At 45.0% G+C, this 14,857-nt stretch overlaps 1 protein-coding gene across 2 annotated transcripts; it reads right to left on the bottom strand.

Annotated features, from left to right (window-relative positions):
• Positions 1–904: 904 nt before the first annotated feature.
• On the bottom strand, positions 905–14,742 carry LOC142185132 (uncharacterized). 2 transcript variants are annotated; one of them, XM_075260389.1, is made up of 10 exons: positions 14,621–14,742; positions 11,924–12,034; positions 9,823–9,957; positions 6,579–6,842; positions 6,264–6,383; positions 6,044–6,133; positions 5,810–5,944; positions 5,203–5,355; positions 4,161–4,293; positions 905–3,202 (listed from the first exon to the last, which is right to left on the bottom strand). In XM_075260389.1, exons 2-9 carry the CDS (start codon positions 12,026–12,028, stop codon positions 4,195–4,197), a joined length of 1,101 nt encoding a protein of 366 aa, XP_075116490.1. In that variant the 5' UTR covers positions 12,029–12,034; positions 14,621–14,742; the 3' UTR covers positions 905–3,202; positions 4,161–4,194. The 2 variants fall into 2 exon arrangements, with proteins under 2 accessions (XP_075116490.1, XP_075116491.1); XM_075260390.1 differs by lacking the exon at positions 9,823–9,957.
• Between the last annotated feature and the right edge of the window lie 115 nt (positions 14,743–14,857).

Raw genomic sequence — 14,857 nt, 5'->3', positions numbered from 1 at the left:
AATGTTGGGGTCCAACATCCAAAATCCCAACTAGTAGCTGCTCACAGCAGCCTCAAGCAGTGGATGAGCACTACAGCCATACTGGGTTACCGCCGCTCAGCATCCAAGCAAACAGATGATGAAGCAGTACCAGCCATTCATCCTTCATCTGATATTGATCAGCTATCTTAAGTATAGGTAATCAATATCTAAAGGCTAAAATATCCCAATTTAAAGCTGTTAAGGAACCTGATAAGTCCCCATTAGATTCACGTAGAGAGGAGATAAGAGGGGTCACTAACTATAGGGCCAACAGTGAACTTGTACTGGGCCTCCTGGGTAATGGGGACTCTCTTTCACTGCAGGACAGTCCTGCATCTTTCCACATTATAGAAAAAAAAAAATACCCCCCCCCCCACCTCCGTATAAGCCTCAGCAGAGATCCCCCCTCCTAGGATCAGCTCACCCATTCTTTTGATAGGAGCCATGTAATACCAGAGGGGTCCTGCTGTTCTGGAGACTGCAGGGAGGTTCAGGAGCGATGTAAGGGATTTCCTCATGTCGTGGCTGCAGCTCCAGGGTAAAAAAGAGGATAAATGTTGAAGCAGGGAGTGGCCGGCCTCCTACGTCATTATTGTAGGCAACTCATCCGTGTCCTCATGACACCAATGACCTTAAGTTGGAGCAGCCTGTAACGGTGGGGATGGGGCGTCTCTCCATTTGGGAGAGCTGGTAAGTTTGGTATCATGAATGCAGATCTGCAATTCTAATAACTTGTTATTGGATGAGATTTGCAGCCATCATATGGTCCAAATAATAAGGCAGCAGAATGGCCCCTGAATAAGACCTACGGAAGAAGAATTCATGGTTTGTTTTTTTGTAGTGCTGGATTGTGTAAGTACAAAATGATTCCACGACAAAGAAGAAAAATTAACTTGACATTTTATTTTTGTAAAACCGATTACAAGACACTACACTATATAATATAGAAGCACAGAACAAAAACTGGGCACTGGGGTCATTCACGAATGTGGGGAAACGATGGTGTCCAGCACATCTGGACAATCAGTATATAACCGTGTATAGATATCGCACATGTACCGCCGCACATCCCCCCTCTAGAGACATCAGATGTCGCACACTGAACCAGATCTAACATCTCACGAGTGCTCTATAGGATCCACATTAAACTGCCATATTAGTTGGAGTAAGACTTCACTATCTCTTATTGTACTGACCTAGGTGTACTTGTAATGTTCGTAGCTCTGTATACTCACTGCATTGTCAATGGGGGTCATTTACCAAAAACAAACAAGCAAAAAGTGACAAGGCAAAGGTGAAGAGCGGTGCCCCCGTCTGTATAAATATGATGTAGATGACTGCACACGACTACTAACCACAGCGCTGACCTGTTGTCATACATACAACTCCAACTACTAGGTCTAAGCACATCCGCTGCGGTGCGGACAATGTACCATAGCCCAATGGCAGGAGGCAGAAGTGGTCTTACTGTAGACGTTTCGGGATTGACATAATATGGTGTCTTGCCTACACTAAAACCACTTGATTCTTTGGCTGACATCGTGTGCTGTTTTCTCTTACAACAAGAACGGCTTCTACCTCCAGACACTCGACAATTCTTCCTCGGACCCTAGAAAGCCTTGTGTTCTTTCATCTGCTATAAAATCCATCAGCGTTCCCATCGTTGCGCTCTATTTCATTTACCTTACAACCACTTGTGCCTTGAGCCACTTAACTATCCTTTGGTTGACCCCTCAATGTCTAATATTTCATTTTAGTTCAAGTAAAACCACTATTTTATACCCCCCCCCCCCCCCCCGATATATGAAACATTCCTCAGCTGACCCTTAAATACATTGCGTTCTGTTTTGTTTCGCTTAAAAGCCACTAGTGACCCCAGCCACACAGGTGGACCCTAAAAATGCCTTAGGTTTATCTTCATGTACAATAAAAACAATGGAGGCCCCCACTGTGGGACTATTAGAGGATTGTCTAATCTTATCTTTCCATTTGAATATTCTTGGTGGATCTTGAAACATGTTCTGTTCTGCCTCATTTACATTACAAACCATTGGGCCCTTTGGGTGACCATGAAATGCCTCATTTACTGGCAACAACAACAAAAACCATGGACACTCGCATCCACTCAATATACTTTGGCTGACTCTGAAACGTGTTTGTTTGATCACATTACATTAAAACCTCATGTGTCTTCAGTCACTGAATTTTGCTCCTATTTGTCATTTCATTTTCAATAAAAAAAAAATGTGATTCCCCGTCCACTCATTTTTCTCACTGACCCTTACGTCACATTCAGTTCAGAATAAAAACCCACTGGCGTCTCCGGCTACTCCGCTATCCTTGGGCTGACCCTAAAATGTTTCACATTTCATCTAAAATAAAACCATTGAGACCCCCCCCCCCCCCCCCCCCGACATTCATTAGCTGAACCTGAAATGCGTCGTGTCCATTCCCGTAGACACTGTATCTAGACACTCGACTCTTCTTTGACTCTGAATGATGTCGTGAACCATTTTCTGCACTATAACCACCAATGGGGTTCCCAGAACCTCGCCTACATTTTGCCTCACCCCAGAATGCACTTGTATCACTTTCAAACTTTTTCTTTTTCTGTAGTTTATTTTGTTTGCTTGTTTTTAATAGAATACCCCCCATTAAGACCGCCCTGCATTATAATGGTCAGTGCAGAATCCTGCTTGTCCGTCAGGGAGCGCTCGCTTGGCCGGGTACATGTGCAATATCGGAAGGTGCCTGGATAACTACGCAAGACAACGTTGGTTTCCGTGCGGTCCTTCAGGCCGTGAATGGCCCCGAGCGTCCTCGGAACAAAATGTAATTGAACACGTAAGAAGCCGAGCTCATTTAGTCACTGAATAGAAAGAGAAAAGAAATAACATCTTGACTACATCAGAGATATTATGGAAGAGAGGGAAGAAGCAAAACTCTACCTCGTTACAATTCACATTGGTAGAAATGATATTTTCGGCAGCAAATAACAAAGCAATGTTAACAAAAGAATATCTGAGGCTGCCTGCTCCGGCTACACACAACGTAAAGAAAAAAACATCACTACACATCAAAATGTACATCCTTATACTGCCCTGTCACTACAAAAGACATCGTCCTCCATTCTGGATCTTCTAAGGTCGCTCTGCTGGGTCCTGGTCACCAAAATGTTTTCCTGCAGAAAAAGAAGAAGAAGAAGTTACTGGGGGAATGACAAAAGCAAGACCTTAAGTTTCCATCCTCTATTCCAAGACAATCCCAAGGAGTTATAGCCCAAAGTCTGAGGCTGCGCTACTAAAATACTGTATATACTGGAGTACATACGGTATACTGATGACATGTCCCCCCTTATATAAAAACAAAAATGTCACTATAGAACCGGGGTAGGGAACCTTGGGCTCTCCAGCTGCTGTGAAACTACAACTCCCAGCATGCTCCATTCACTTCCATGGGAGTTCCAAGAACAGCAGAGCCAGTATGCATGCTGGGAGTTGTAGTTTTGCAACAGCTGGAGAGCCGTACGTTCCCTGCCCCTGCTATAGAAGAAGGAGATAGAAATACACAGTATCCATCTGACAACACCGCATCGTAACGTTCCTTAGTTACAGGCTTATGTAAATGGAAGATGAAGGAACTTGGCTTGATTAGACAGCTCCTTACGTTACAGGTAGTGTGCAGACCTATGAATCCCCAGGGTAACAGACCATAAGACAGCCCTGGGTAGTCGGATCCTGTAGTCACACTTGTGTCCAGCCAAACTTTTCTTCTTAAAGGGGTTTTCAGTACAAAGAAAGTGGTTAGAAACAAATAACATTGACACTTGGTGGACGGGGGCCACACTGGAGTCTAGATGAGCCGAGGCACTTCAATGATGATGTCAGTGGCCCACCATGTAGCCTCAGTGGTCACATGCAGTAGCCGGATACAGTGATGCCACACCTGACTACCACATGTGACTACAGTGAATTCAATGGATGAAATGCAAGTTCTGAATCTTTACTCTATACCAGATAGAACTGCGTGTGGAAAGCTCTAAAAACCTAAATGTTGTACTGCGCCATTGTTCCCCTATACAGGGTCATGGAGAGAGATATCTGCGTGCAGGCAGGATTACATTATAGGTAGATGGTTACCAGTTCTTTGAGGAATCACTCCCACAGCTGCTGTTTATTCATCAGATTCGTCTTCCTCGTCTTCATCATCCTCCTTATCATCATCCTCATCCTCTTCATCCTTCAGGTCTGTGTAGTATTCTGAAAGCTTCAGCTGCAAAAGACGGAGCAAAAAATAGTCAGAAAATGGCTTGTCCTCTGCAAGGAACCTGCTCAGTCTCTACAGCTATGGAGGAGACATCTCAGCTCTCAGCCAACAGATTACATTGGTGAAAGGGAAGAGAAACTTTTGTCAGGGGTGTCTGGAAGTAACACTCAGAACAGATGCCACAGTCAATGGAGCACTGGCCACGTGAATTTACACCAGCGATCAATTTACATGAATCATTCCGGTGAAGGTTCAGACCCCAGGTCTCCTTTATACTTACCCAGCTTCTCCTCAAACTAACGCAATACATCTCAGCTTCAGTGCACAAGTGCCACACCTCAGACGGATGCGCAAAGAAGCCAAGATGTACCAGCTGGACTCATCTCTAGGTAAATATAAAGGGTTAATACATAGTGGCCACAGAGAGCCGGGGCAGGACACTACATGACTAGTTCATAAGGACCTGCAGATGGCTCGGTGTATAACCTAGACCAGACCTTCTCAGGACAAGATCGCACTTATTAGTCACATCACAAACCATAAACTAAGTCACTGACAGGGAGAAGACCCCCCATCCCCGGTCAGAAGAATAAAAGTCCTATGTCCGCCATATGAATGCAGAGACCGAAGCGGGCTCATTGACACCGCACACAATCATTTTGCATTGATATGGGTATACAGGATCTTGTTCTCGTGACTGATGAGGTTTCCCGGGGTGGGGCCTAGAGCTAGAAGACACTGGATAGGTGAGACGTTCTAATTCTAAGCCATTTACAAACACTAATGGTTGAACTTGTGCTGCACAAACACCCTGTAAGTACTCGGATACCACAACCTTTTCAGGACTTTGCTGACTGCTTTGTCACACCATTGCCATCTTTAATACAATATACTGTCCCACTTCCAGCCTCTTACCAAATTACTTGGCGCCACTGCATGGCTCCCAGTACTCTTTGGTCTTCCTCTTGGACGCTTTGGGGTTAGGGGCATTGCTGTGCTATGGTGCAGGACAATCTTCTTTGGACGCCCCCGTTTCCTTTTTTCATGAGTCCCCGATGAAAGAACTGTCTGAAAAAGAATGCTGAAGTCACGAAAATCTGCAAACCTGAAGGCTAGGAAGTTTCCATGCTGGCATAGATAACCTTCCCACACTGCCACCGTAGGTACGTCATGTTCTCCGGAAGACTTGGTGTCTACAGAGATGTGCGGCTCACAGTTACGTATAAGCCTATTATCTATGGCTGTGGAGCAGATGACAAATGAAGAACTATGACCTTGATCTTTATACAAATTATTTTTCTGCCCCCTAGGGGTTCAAAGCTGTGACTGCAGGAGCCTAAAGCCTGGGATAGCAATGTTGGTCACATGGACAGTCATGTACAGGCAATGGACACCCTTTGCCTAACAAGTATGAACGTGAGGATACTATAAGGGGTTAAGAAGCAGACAGGGATCATGGAGGGGCAGTAGATATGAATGTTGCCTGAGGACGTTACGTAACATTTTTTTGAGCACACCTCACCTTTTTGGCAGAAGGTATCTTATTCAAGCTTCCCTTTGGTCGCCCTCTTCCTCGTTTTGGGGTTTCTCCGTCACTCGTTAATGGCAGTTTACGGGGTCTCCCTCTTCCCACCTTTTGGGATCCTGGTATTAGTTTCTGTGAGCAATAGGACAAGGATAAGGTATGAGCAACGCGATGTAGAGGCTACCTACATGTCACAGTAACAAAGGACGGCCATTATGACATGGATCTCACCATCAGAGCCGCTTTGGAGGGCTTCTTGTTTTTGCTGCCCTTTGGCCTTCCCCTTGATCTCTTTGGGATAACATCACCAACGGATTTTATCTGAAGACAATGCAATAAGTAACGGGTTATGTCACATTGTAAAATACCAAAATTGTGAAAGTCTAGATAGTAGAAAGCCAAACAGTCTATTGAAGCACTGTCTATGTGTCCTAGCCAGACACAAGCGGACCTTTGTGCTTCCCTTTGGTCGCCCTCTGCCTCTGTGTGGGGTCAGTCCATTCTGCTGTTTCGTATCATTTTCCTTTTTGGGGCTATATACTGGTGATTTTCCCTCACGTACTGAGTAGACCTATGGAGGAAAAAAAGAGTTTAATAGCAAATTTGTACCAAAAAGCTACAGTAGCTGCATGAGATCAGCACTCGTATTGGTCCGTCCTGTACCCATCTGTCTATCATAAGGGGATTGTTGCACAAAACGATGGCAGCAACCCATAACAGACTCGTAATGTAGAAGTAATGAACCAAGAAGGTGCGGTAATCTCACCCTAGTCGGGGATACGGGGAAGGTCTTATTTTTGCTCCCTTTCGGCCGTCCTCTACCTCTATGTACGGTTCCTGTTCCGCTGGAATATTTTCCAGGCATGTTTTCTTTGTTCTGTGGGGTTTCTGTCAGGCTTTCCTTCTTTGACGGCATCTGATGGAGCGATTTCGGCACATTCTCTCGGTTGTGTAGAGTTTCGGGGAGTTGTGACAAGCACAGCTGGCTGTCCTGGTTTTCTCCATCTCTTGCCCTGGAGAAGTCGGACGACTGTAGAATATAAGGGAGACACAATATAGATATTACGAATAGCCAGAGATTCGCCGCTTACCTCGCCGGCTCATGCACTTTAGGAATCAGATGCTATACCAATGACCTGTTCTATGGGAACACAAGGAGACTGGAACATGGGGTCAGTCTTCAACGCAGCAAATCTTTACTAAGAAATATTCTTCTATATCAGCATGAAAAGTTACAGCGCTCGATAAATATTTCTATATACAAGTGTAAGTACTATTTCTATATACAAGTACAGGCAAAAATCTGTCAGAAGAATATCAGACAAAGCAGCCAACTCTGTAATGTGTAGGGAGGACATACATGAAACTCGCCCACGGGGAGATTCGGGGGAAGAGAATGACCAAGCAGTTGGATATCAACATGGCCAATACATCTAAGGAGATTGAGGGGGTGAGGCCATGGCAGGGTATAATACTGCCCTGAGCATAGCTGCAGTAAGGGTACAGGATTTTGGAGAGGTTGAGAACAGGGACTAAGCTGATCCCCCATCATCTGCTGATACTGCAGCCATGTTCAGGGCTTCAGAAATCCCGTCAGGAACTACATGACCTGAACAAATGCAAAAACTCCAGCAGCTCAACCCCCGGAAAAACCACAAAAACTCATTATGTACTTTACATCTTAATTTACAGGGCTGTCCCATCTTAAAGGGATCCTGTTACCTGAACCCAGCCTGTCAGCCCCACAGATAGATAGGTTAGGGTCTCCTGAATCTAATGCAGCCTTCCCCTTGTGAATCGCAGCCTCCGTTGCAGAGATATTACTGTTTGGAGCAGTGAGCGCACCGCAATTGCTCATTTACAGATTGACAAAAACAGCTGCAACCGAGGCGCCGATTCACAAGCGGAGAGCAGCGATCAATACCGGTGAACCTGACTATCTATATCTGGGACTGGGCTGATATGCTGGTCCTGGTGACAGACTCCCATTATTAAACTGGTCAGAATGGTATAATAATAAAAAAAATAAAATAAAACAAAGTAGAGAAGAAGCAGAGACGAGAATGAGCTGAGGTGAGAGCGCCTAGAGAGTGGCTTATTAGTCTTTCTACCATTCTGACCCTTTTTGAAAAAAAATATTTAGAACCCCTTTAAAGGAATTGTCCACGATTAGAAAAACATGGCGGCTTTCTCCTAGAAACAATGCTACACCCCTGTCCACGAGCTGCATCTGGTGCTGTATCATATCAGTGGTGCACAGCAATATCAGACACCGCCCATGGACAGGGGAAGACGACAGCCATGTTTGTCTAATCCTGTACAACCTCTTTAAAGGGGCTCTATCATTGGGAAAAGTCATTTTTAGCTAATCCCATCCTCGCAGAGGCTTTAGACAGTCTATTCCACACCGACCTTTAGTATATAGATTGCCTCAGTGGTCTCTGAAGAAGTCAGTTTATATTCATATGCTAATGAGCTTCCAGCCAGCACAGGAAGTTCCCAGCAGCACTCGTCCCTGCTATTATCTCCTATGTGTGTGCAAACAGGAAGCTGAGTCATCATCATCATCATCATCCTGTGCACTATACAGGTGGGACATCTTAATTTACAGGGCTGTCCCATCTTAAAGGGATCCTGTCACCTGAGCCCATAGGAAACAATAGCAAAGAGGGTGCACGATGCATGGTGCACCAGTCTAATCACCATATGAATAAACACGGACTTATTCAGAAACCACTGACACTGCGTTCACACCAGCGTTCAGTGTCCGTACTTAGGTTTCTGTCTTCTGCCGACAGAGGACGGAAACCTGTCAGACCGGGTCCGGCCGTGAGCGTCTATGAGCGTTTCATACTCTCCGCGGCGAAACTTTTTTTTTTTTTAAACCGGACACAAAGTCCTGCATGTCCGACCTCGTGTTAAAAGAAAAACAGTTTCACCGTGGAGAGCACAAAACGCTCACGGCCGGACACTATTCAGACTCATTCACATTAAGGGGTTTGAAAAATGGCGGCAGGTTTCAGTCTACTGTCCAGTTTCAGGAAATGGAAACTTGTATAAACGGAGACCGGGCGCAGATGTGAATGAGCCCTGAGGCGATCTACATACTAAATGTCGGTGTGGAATAGACTTTCTAAGGCCTCTGCAAGGATGGGATCAGTTAGAAGTGACTTTTCCCAGTGACAGATCCCCTTTACGCTGGCCATGCACATTACTTACTAGTCAGCTGAACCTGCCCAAGTCACCGGCACGAACCACCTAATGTGTATAGGGGCCTTGCAACCGGAGATATCAGGCAAGAGAAAGATCGGGCATGCTGGATATAAATACACCTGATCCTTTTGTTCTCAGGTCAGCAGCTTCTATTCCCCTCTCCCCATTCAGAACATATACATGTGAATGGGGGGAGGGGGTCAGGACAGCACTCAGCTGACAGTTACCTAAAGTGTATGGCCAAGCTGAGAAGTAGAGAGTGATCAAGGAGGAGCAGCAGATGTAGAGAGAGTGAGGACTTAAAGGAACACTAAACCTGGAAATGAATACGAAAAAGTAAACAAGAAAATGGCTGCCCTCACGGCTTGTCAGCCTGCAGTTTTCTGCACGGCCCTGAAACACACAGACCACAGGGGTTAACTACCTTACGATCTACCCCATCTGTACCTGGAGACTGACTGACGGCATTACAGGGCGGCTCCTACTCCGGCCAGTCGTCTGAGGCTCTATTCAGACCACCGAAGTGCAAAGCGGCCATGACAAAGGGGCAAAGCCATGAACTTGGTTGTGTGAATAGAGCTTTACATCCACGCAGTGAAGAGGAGGAGTGTGGCCGACATGACCGATCTCCTGGGACACAAAGAAGATCTCAGTATATAAATCAATGAGAATATCAGATACACAGTAATACCATAAAGTGAAACGAGGAGGAAAACCTCGGATAGCAGTTTACTTTTTTGTGCATGTTGTGAGTTTAGTGTTCCTTTACAGTAATACATTGTGTCAGGACACCTCACCTTTTCGGTAGAAGATATTTTATTCAAACTTCCCTTTGGTCGCCCCCTTCCTCGTTTTGGGGTTTCTCCTTCATTTGTTATTGGCAGTTTACGGGGTCTCCCTCTTCCCACCTTTTGGGATCCAGGTATTAGGTTCTGTGATCAACATGACAAGGGTAAAGTATGAGGATGCAGGGGCGGTAAGGGGAGGCAAGTCTGGCAGCAGCTTATACCCCTCTCTAGATGAGGGGTCAGGAGTAGAGATGAGCGAACATTGATCCGATCAGCACGGACCCATAGAAATGAATGGAAGCACCTGTGACGCTGACTTTGCCGACGGCCGGCGTCACAGGTGTTTCCATTCATTTCTATGGGTGCGTGCTGTTTGGATCGGCTGATCCGAACAGTGTTCGCTCATCTCTAGTCAGGAGGAATCGAGGTCAGCCAAAGTGTCCGGCCATTCATCTGCCTTCTATACATAGGACAAGAAGTGGGGAGTGACTGGGAACGTTCCTAGGAAAGCCTTTTACATGCTGCAGTCATCACTGTTGTATGGGGACAACCAAATTGTTCAACCCCACATAGCTTACATTTGTGGACAGCACCGCACCTAGTCTAACACAGTTTTTAGAAATCTGCCTCAAAATGTCTAACCTGCAACGTGATAAAGGAAAATGCAAAACTGACTTCACAGCGCCATCCCTCTACCATTGTATGAGGGGATTGTTTCTTTGGTTATGAAAGTGACTGGGTCTCTAAAGGGGAACACACAAACCCCTCGGCACCATCACAAAGTGAAAATGAAAGTACAGCGGCACAGATCGGCTTCCTGGATCATCGACCGTTACGGGCAGAAATATAATGTCTGAGAACGGCCCCCAGGCAGGGAAGAGCAGACGGCTGGAACCACCGGCACTGGCTAAGAAAAGAGGAATTTATCAAGGGGGCAGAGACCCAATGTGAGCCGTCTCCGGGTATCAGGCAGCACACACAAAAGTCTAACACTTTCTTTTCTCCAGGTTAACCATATAAGACTTTCATATATTAATTTTTTTGGGACTAAATCAACCCAAAATTTGGGTGGAAAAATTCTCAGACAAATTACATGCACTGTTAATAATAATAATATATATATATATATATATATATATATATATATATATATATATATATATATATATTCTAAAAAAAAGTTCTTCATGCAGTCTGCAATATATAGCGTCATCTCCCGGTTCCTGCAGAACATCACAATATATGCCTCAGCTGCTGCAACACTTCTTTATTATCATATCAATCAATTCACGCTGGACAGGCATTGCTCCCTCAAGTATAGTCCAGACATGGAAAATTTCATTGCAAAATCACAAGTGTAAAATCCAGATTTTTTTATGTAGATTTGTCACTGATTTTCCTCCCATTATAATAAAAGAGGAAAAATCTGCACAACAGGAGTGAAGACGCTGCAGGTTTACAAAAGCACAGAGAAGGTCAATTTCTGTGTGAAAAACTTCTGCAGTAAGTAGAGTATTTGTGATTTGGTAATATCTAACCCACATGCCTAATACTGTAGCTTCCTCCTGTGTGAATCTACCGTTATTTTCCAAGAAGTTCTGCAGCAGCTGATACACATATATGGAAGAAAATACTCAGCTGTGAACTAAGGTTTTCTGTAAGGATATGTTCACATGTAGCGGGAATGCCACTGGTTAGCACTGCAGCCTTGCAGCGCTGGAGTCCTGGTGTTCAAATCCCGCCAAGGGCATAAAACCATCTGCAAGGAGTTTGTACGTTCTCCCCGTGTTTGCATGGATTTCCATCCCATATTCCAAAAAAAGACATACTGATAGGGAAAAATGTACATTGTGAGCTCTATGTGGGGCTCACAATCTACATTTAAAAAAAAAAAAGAAAAAAAAAAAAAGGCCATGTCAGGCATGCCAACACTGCAGATTTGTGATAGAGAAATTCATAGGCAGATCTTGCCCCAAATTGTGTTATATGTGTGGACAGATTGTATAGATGCCCTGCTCTGCCGCCCTCTGGCTCTTCTATGGCCGTCTCAGTCATTGGCTTCACATACTATTTAGTTGGTGCCCCGGGGAGTGTACGCTGTATACTCTACCTCTATTAGATCATGCTCAGAGACAGCAAACAGTTTTCTGTTTTTCAGCTTCTGTGGCGTCGTCCTCTTCCGCTTAGAACTTGTGTCCGATCTACGATCGCTCATAATTACCTGCAGGGAGACAACACAGCCTAGAATTATACATGGAAATGGAGGGGGTCCTGGCGATTGTACAGACTAACCCCGGGTGAACATGTAGTATTCCTCCAGGTTAGTACTGAAGACATCTTATCTCTAAGGCTGGTCTTACACGGCCATAATGGAAGCCCACAAAGGCCGTGAATTCACAGCACTGCACAGACTCTCCCATAGAACTCTATAGGCGTGTGTGGAAGTTCACGGGTGTCTGTGTTGCTGATGAGCAACTTTTGGACTGTAAAATCATTACCGTTGTGTTAGACCAGCCAAATCTAGCGGTCATTAATAGCTTACTTATACTAGAAGGTGATACTACAGTCACATCTCATGGTACCCCATAGTGCAGCTAGACACAACTTGGATCATTTCGGAGTTCTTATGGTTCTGTGCTCAGAGAATCTGGGTGCACATGTGTAATATGAACGACAATGAGAACATGTAAGACCTGCCGCCTTAGGCCAAGTTTATACTTTACTTTTTAGTTTTAGGTATTTGCTCTAAAAAAAATTGGAGAACTCCTGACCAGATGTTACCAGCCAGCGTGTGGTTTATATATCCGCCATATCCCACAGACAGGACGCTGTATCAGAAGCTGCCTCACAGGAGCCCTGACGAACTGCTTTCTATAGAGAACATCCAATCGCTTACAAAAATAAATAAATAAATAAATATATATATATATATATATATATATATATATATATATAGGCAGCACACCAAAGAGTATATAGTGACAAAAAGTGAAGGAGGCTTGAAATGTCACAGCATGAGGCAATAAACCTCCGTTACTTTTGTGCCGCATATACGCTTCGCGGTGCCGCATGTTTTTTGGAGTTATATTGGACAGGACAGATCTTTTTCCCATTGGTGAGTACCCTATGCTTATACTGGTGCGGAGATAGATATATATATATATATATATATATATATATATATATATATATATATACACACATACACCTGCTTCCGGTTGCAGGTGTGAGGACCTGACACAAACAATGGTCAAATGTCAGGACGCCACCGCTTAAAAGCCAGTACAGAGACTGCCAGGGGACCAAGAAGCACTGAATCGGGAGCCTTGCAGAATTGACAAGGGGAGGGTCTCTTCTTTTATTGTTTTCTAGCATTTTTCCTTCTTACTCAGGTGCCGGGACAATCCTTTTATTCACCTCATCATATAAAGTTCTGTAGCTTTCTACTATATTGTACATTTCTGCTTACTGACAGATCTTGTAGAGTTTGTGTTACAGACTGCACTACTACAGACTGCATATACCATAACCTGTGTACACAACATACAGGACCCTGCAGAAGAAGTTTTAACAAAAAAGAAAAAAAGGTAAAAAAAAAAAAGTGTTAATAGTTTATTTTTGTCAATGAAGGCAACAGAGACGACTCCAGCACAGACCTGTAAGACAGAACAGTCCTGAGATCTTTCTCATTTGGTGATTTCAGTCTGTACATTGGGCAGACCCCATTATAGCCAGTGGGGTCTCCGGTCTCCATGTGGGCCAATCATAGAATGGAAAACAAGATGCAAGTGTGAACTGGGCCTAACAAAGTGAATGAAGAAGAGAGAAATGTAAATCCCATCAATATTTGGTGTGACCTGGAAGTGATTATATGGCCATCACAGATATAGCCCTGATCTCATCATCGCCTAGTCTGTCTGGGATGACATGGAGAGACAGACGGATTGGAGCAAGTAACAACCACAGAAGATCTGGGCTTAGTTCTCCAAGATGGCGGCTGGAACAACCTCCCTGCCCAGTTCTGCGAAAAAAACTGTCTGCAAGTACCGAGAAGAACTGATGGAGGGCAAAGGGCAGAGGTCACCCCGAATATTGATGGGGTTTACATTTCTCTCTTCTTCATTAATGTTAATAAACTATTAACCCTTGTATTCCTGAATGCTTTCTTGCTGTGCGGTATTTTCCTGACTCCTGCACGGTTCTCTACGTGCCAGTGCTCTGACCATTTCTGTATGAAGAAGAGTCCATGGCAGCGGCCATCGGTGTATCCTACCACCCAGATAAGACAATGGCGGAGGGGATTCTGTCTGTTCTATGTATATAAGCTGTAGAAGGTAGCCGGTACGGATCCCTGGGGTGCGGGGCTTCACATGCCTCCTTCACTAGACGTACCCGACCTCACCCCATGAAGCAGACCTCCGCCCCCTCCGAATGTGACCCCAGATCCTTCCTATCTTATAGTCTCAGTAACATCCTGACTGATCACAAGTTTACAACAAAGAATTCACAAGTAAAACTTTCTGCCGAGTAACTTCATCTCCATTCGTCTCTAGCACCAACCAAACCTGCAGAATAAATGCAACCCTAGGTAGGGCGCCACTTATCACACCGCTTATCCTTCTAGCTTTCTTCAGAGGTCTGAGAAGAATCACTTCTAACTCAAGAGACCAACAGAAAGTCCTAGGCTAGCCATGGAAGTTACTGGAGGAGAAGCTTGTGGTGAGGAAGGAGTATGGAGGTCCTCCTGCTGACCAGGGGAACCTAAAGGAACTGCAACCACGTGACTGAGCTGCAGGCAGGTACTCACTGACTCCTGCTGGAGCTGCCACTCGGAGGAAGCCTCTGTGAGTGCGGAGATGGGCCGTCAGAGCTGTGCACAAAGCTGCTGAGCCTCTGCCCGCCTCGTCCTGTCTCCTCCTCGTCACTTCCCCTTCCCCCTGCAGCAGACTTCACGCCCCATGGCGGGGGGAGGAGCCAGCGCTGGACCCAACAAAGGGCAGAGATTGCAGAACTCACCTCTGAAGACATCAACGTCTACGTGTGG

The sequence above is a fragment of the Leptodactylus fuscus genome, chromosome 11 (assembly GCF_031893055.1).
Source record: "Leptodactylus fuscus isolate aLepFus1 chromosome 11, aLepFus1.hap2, whole genome shotgun sequence".
Classification (NCBI taxonomy): domain Eukaryota; kingdom Metazoa; phylum Chordata; class Amphibia; order Anura; family Leptodactylidae; genus Leptodactylus; species Leptodactylus fuscus.
This window is presented reverse-complemented; position numbering and strand designations above follow the sequence as displayed.

What these genes read in the sequence shown, in the direction of transcription:
- LOC142185132 (XM_075260389.1), bottom strand. Translation starts at nt 12,028, where the DNA reads ATGAGCGATCGTAGATCGGACACAAGTTCTAAGCGGAAGAGGACGACG. An exon ending in CCTCCAAAGCGGCTCTGATG is followed by an intron (nt 5,945 to 6,043) that starts GTGAGATCCATG and finishes TATTGCTCACAG; the next exon opens with AAACTAATACCAGGATCCCA. An exon ending in AGATACCTTCTGCCAAAAAG is followed by an intron (nt 5,356 to 5,809) that starts GTGAGGTGTGCT and finishes ATTCTTTTTCAG; the next exon opens with ACAGTTCTTTCATCGGGGAC.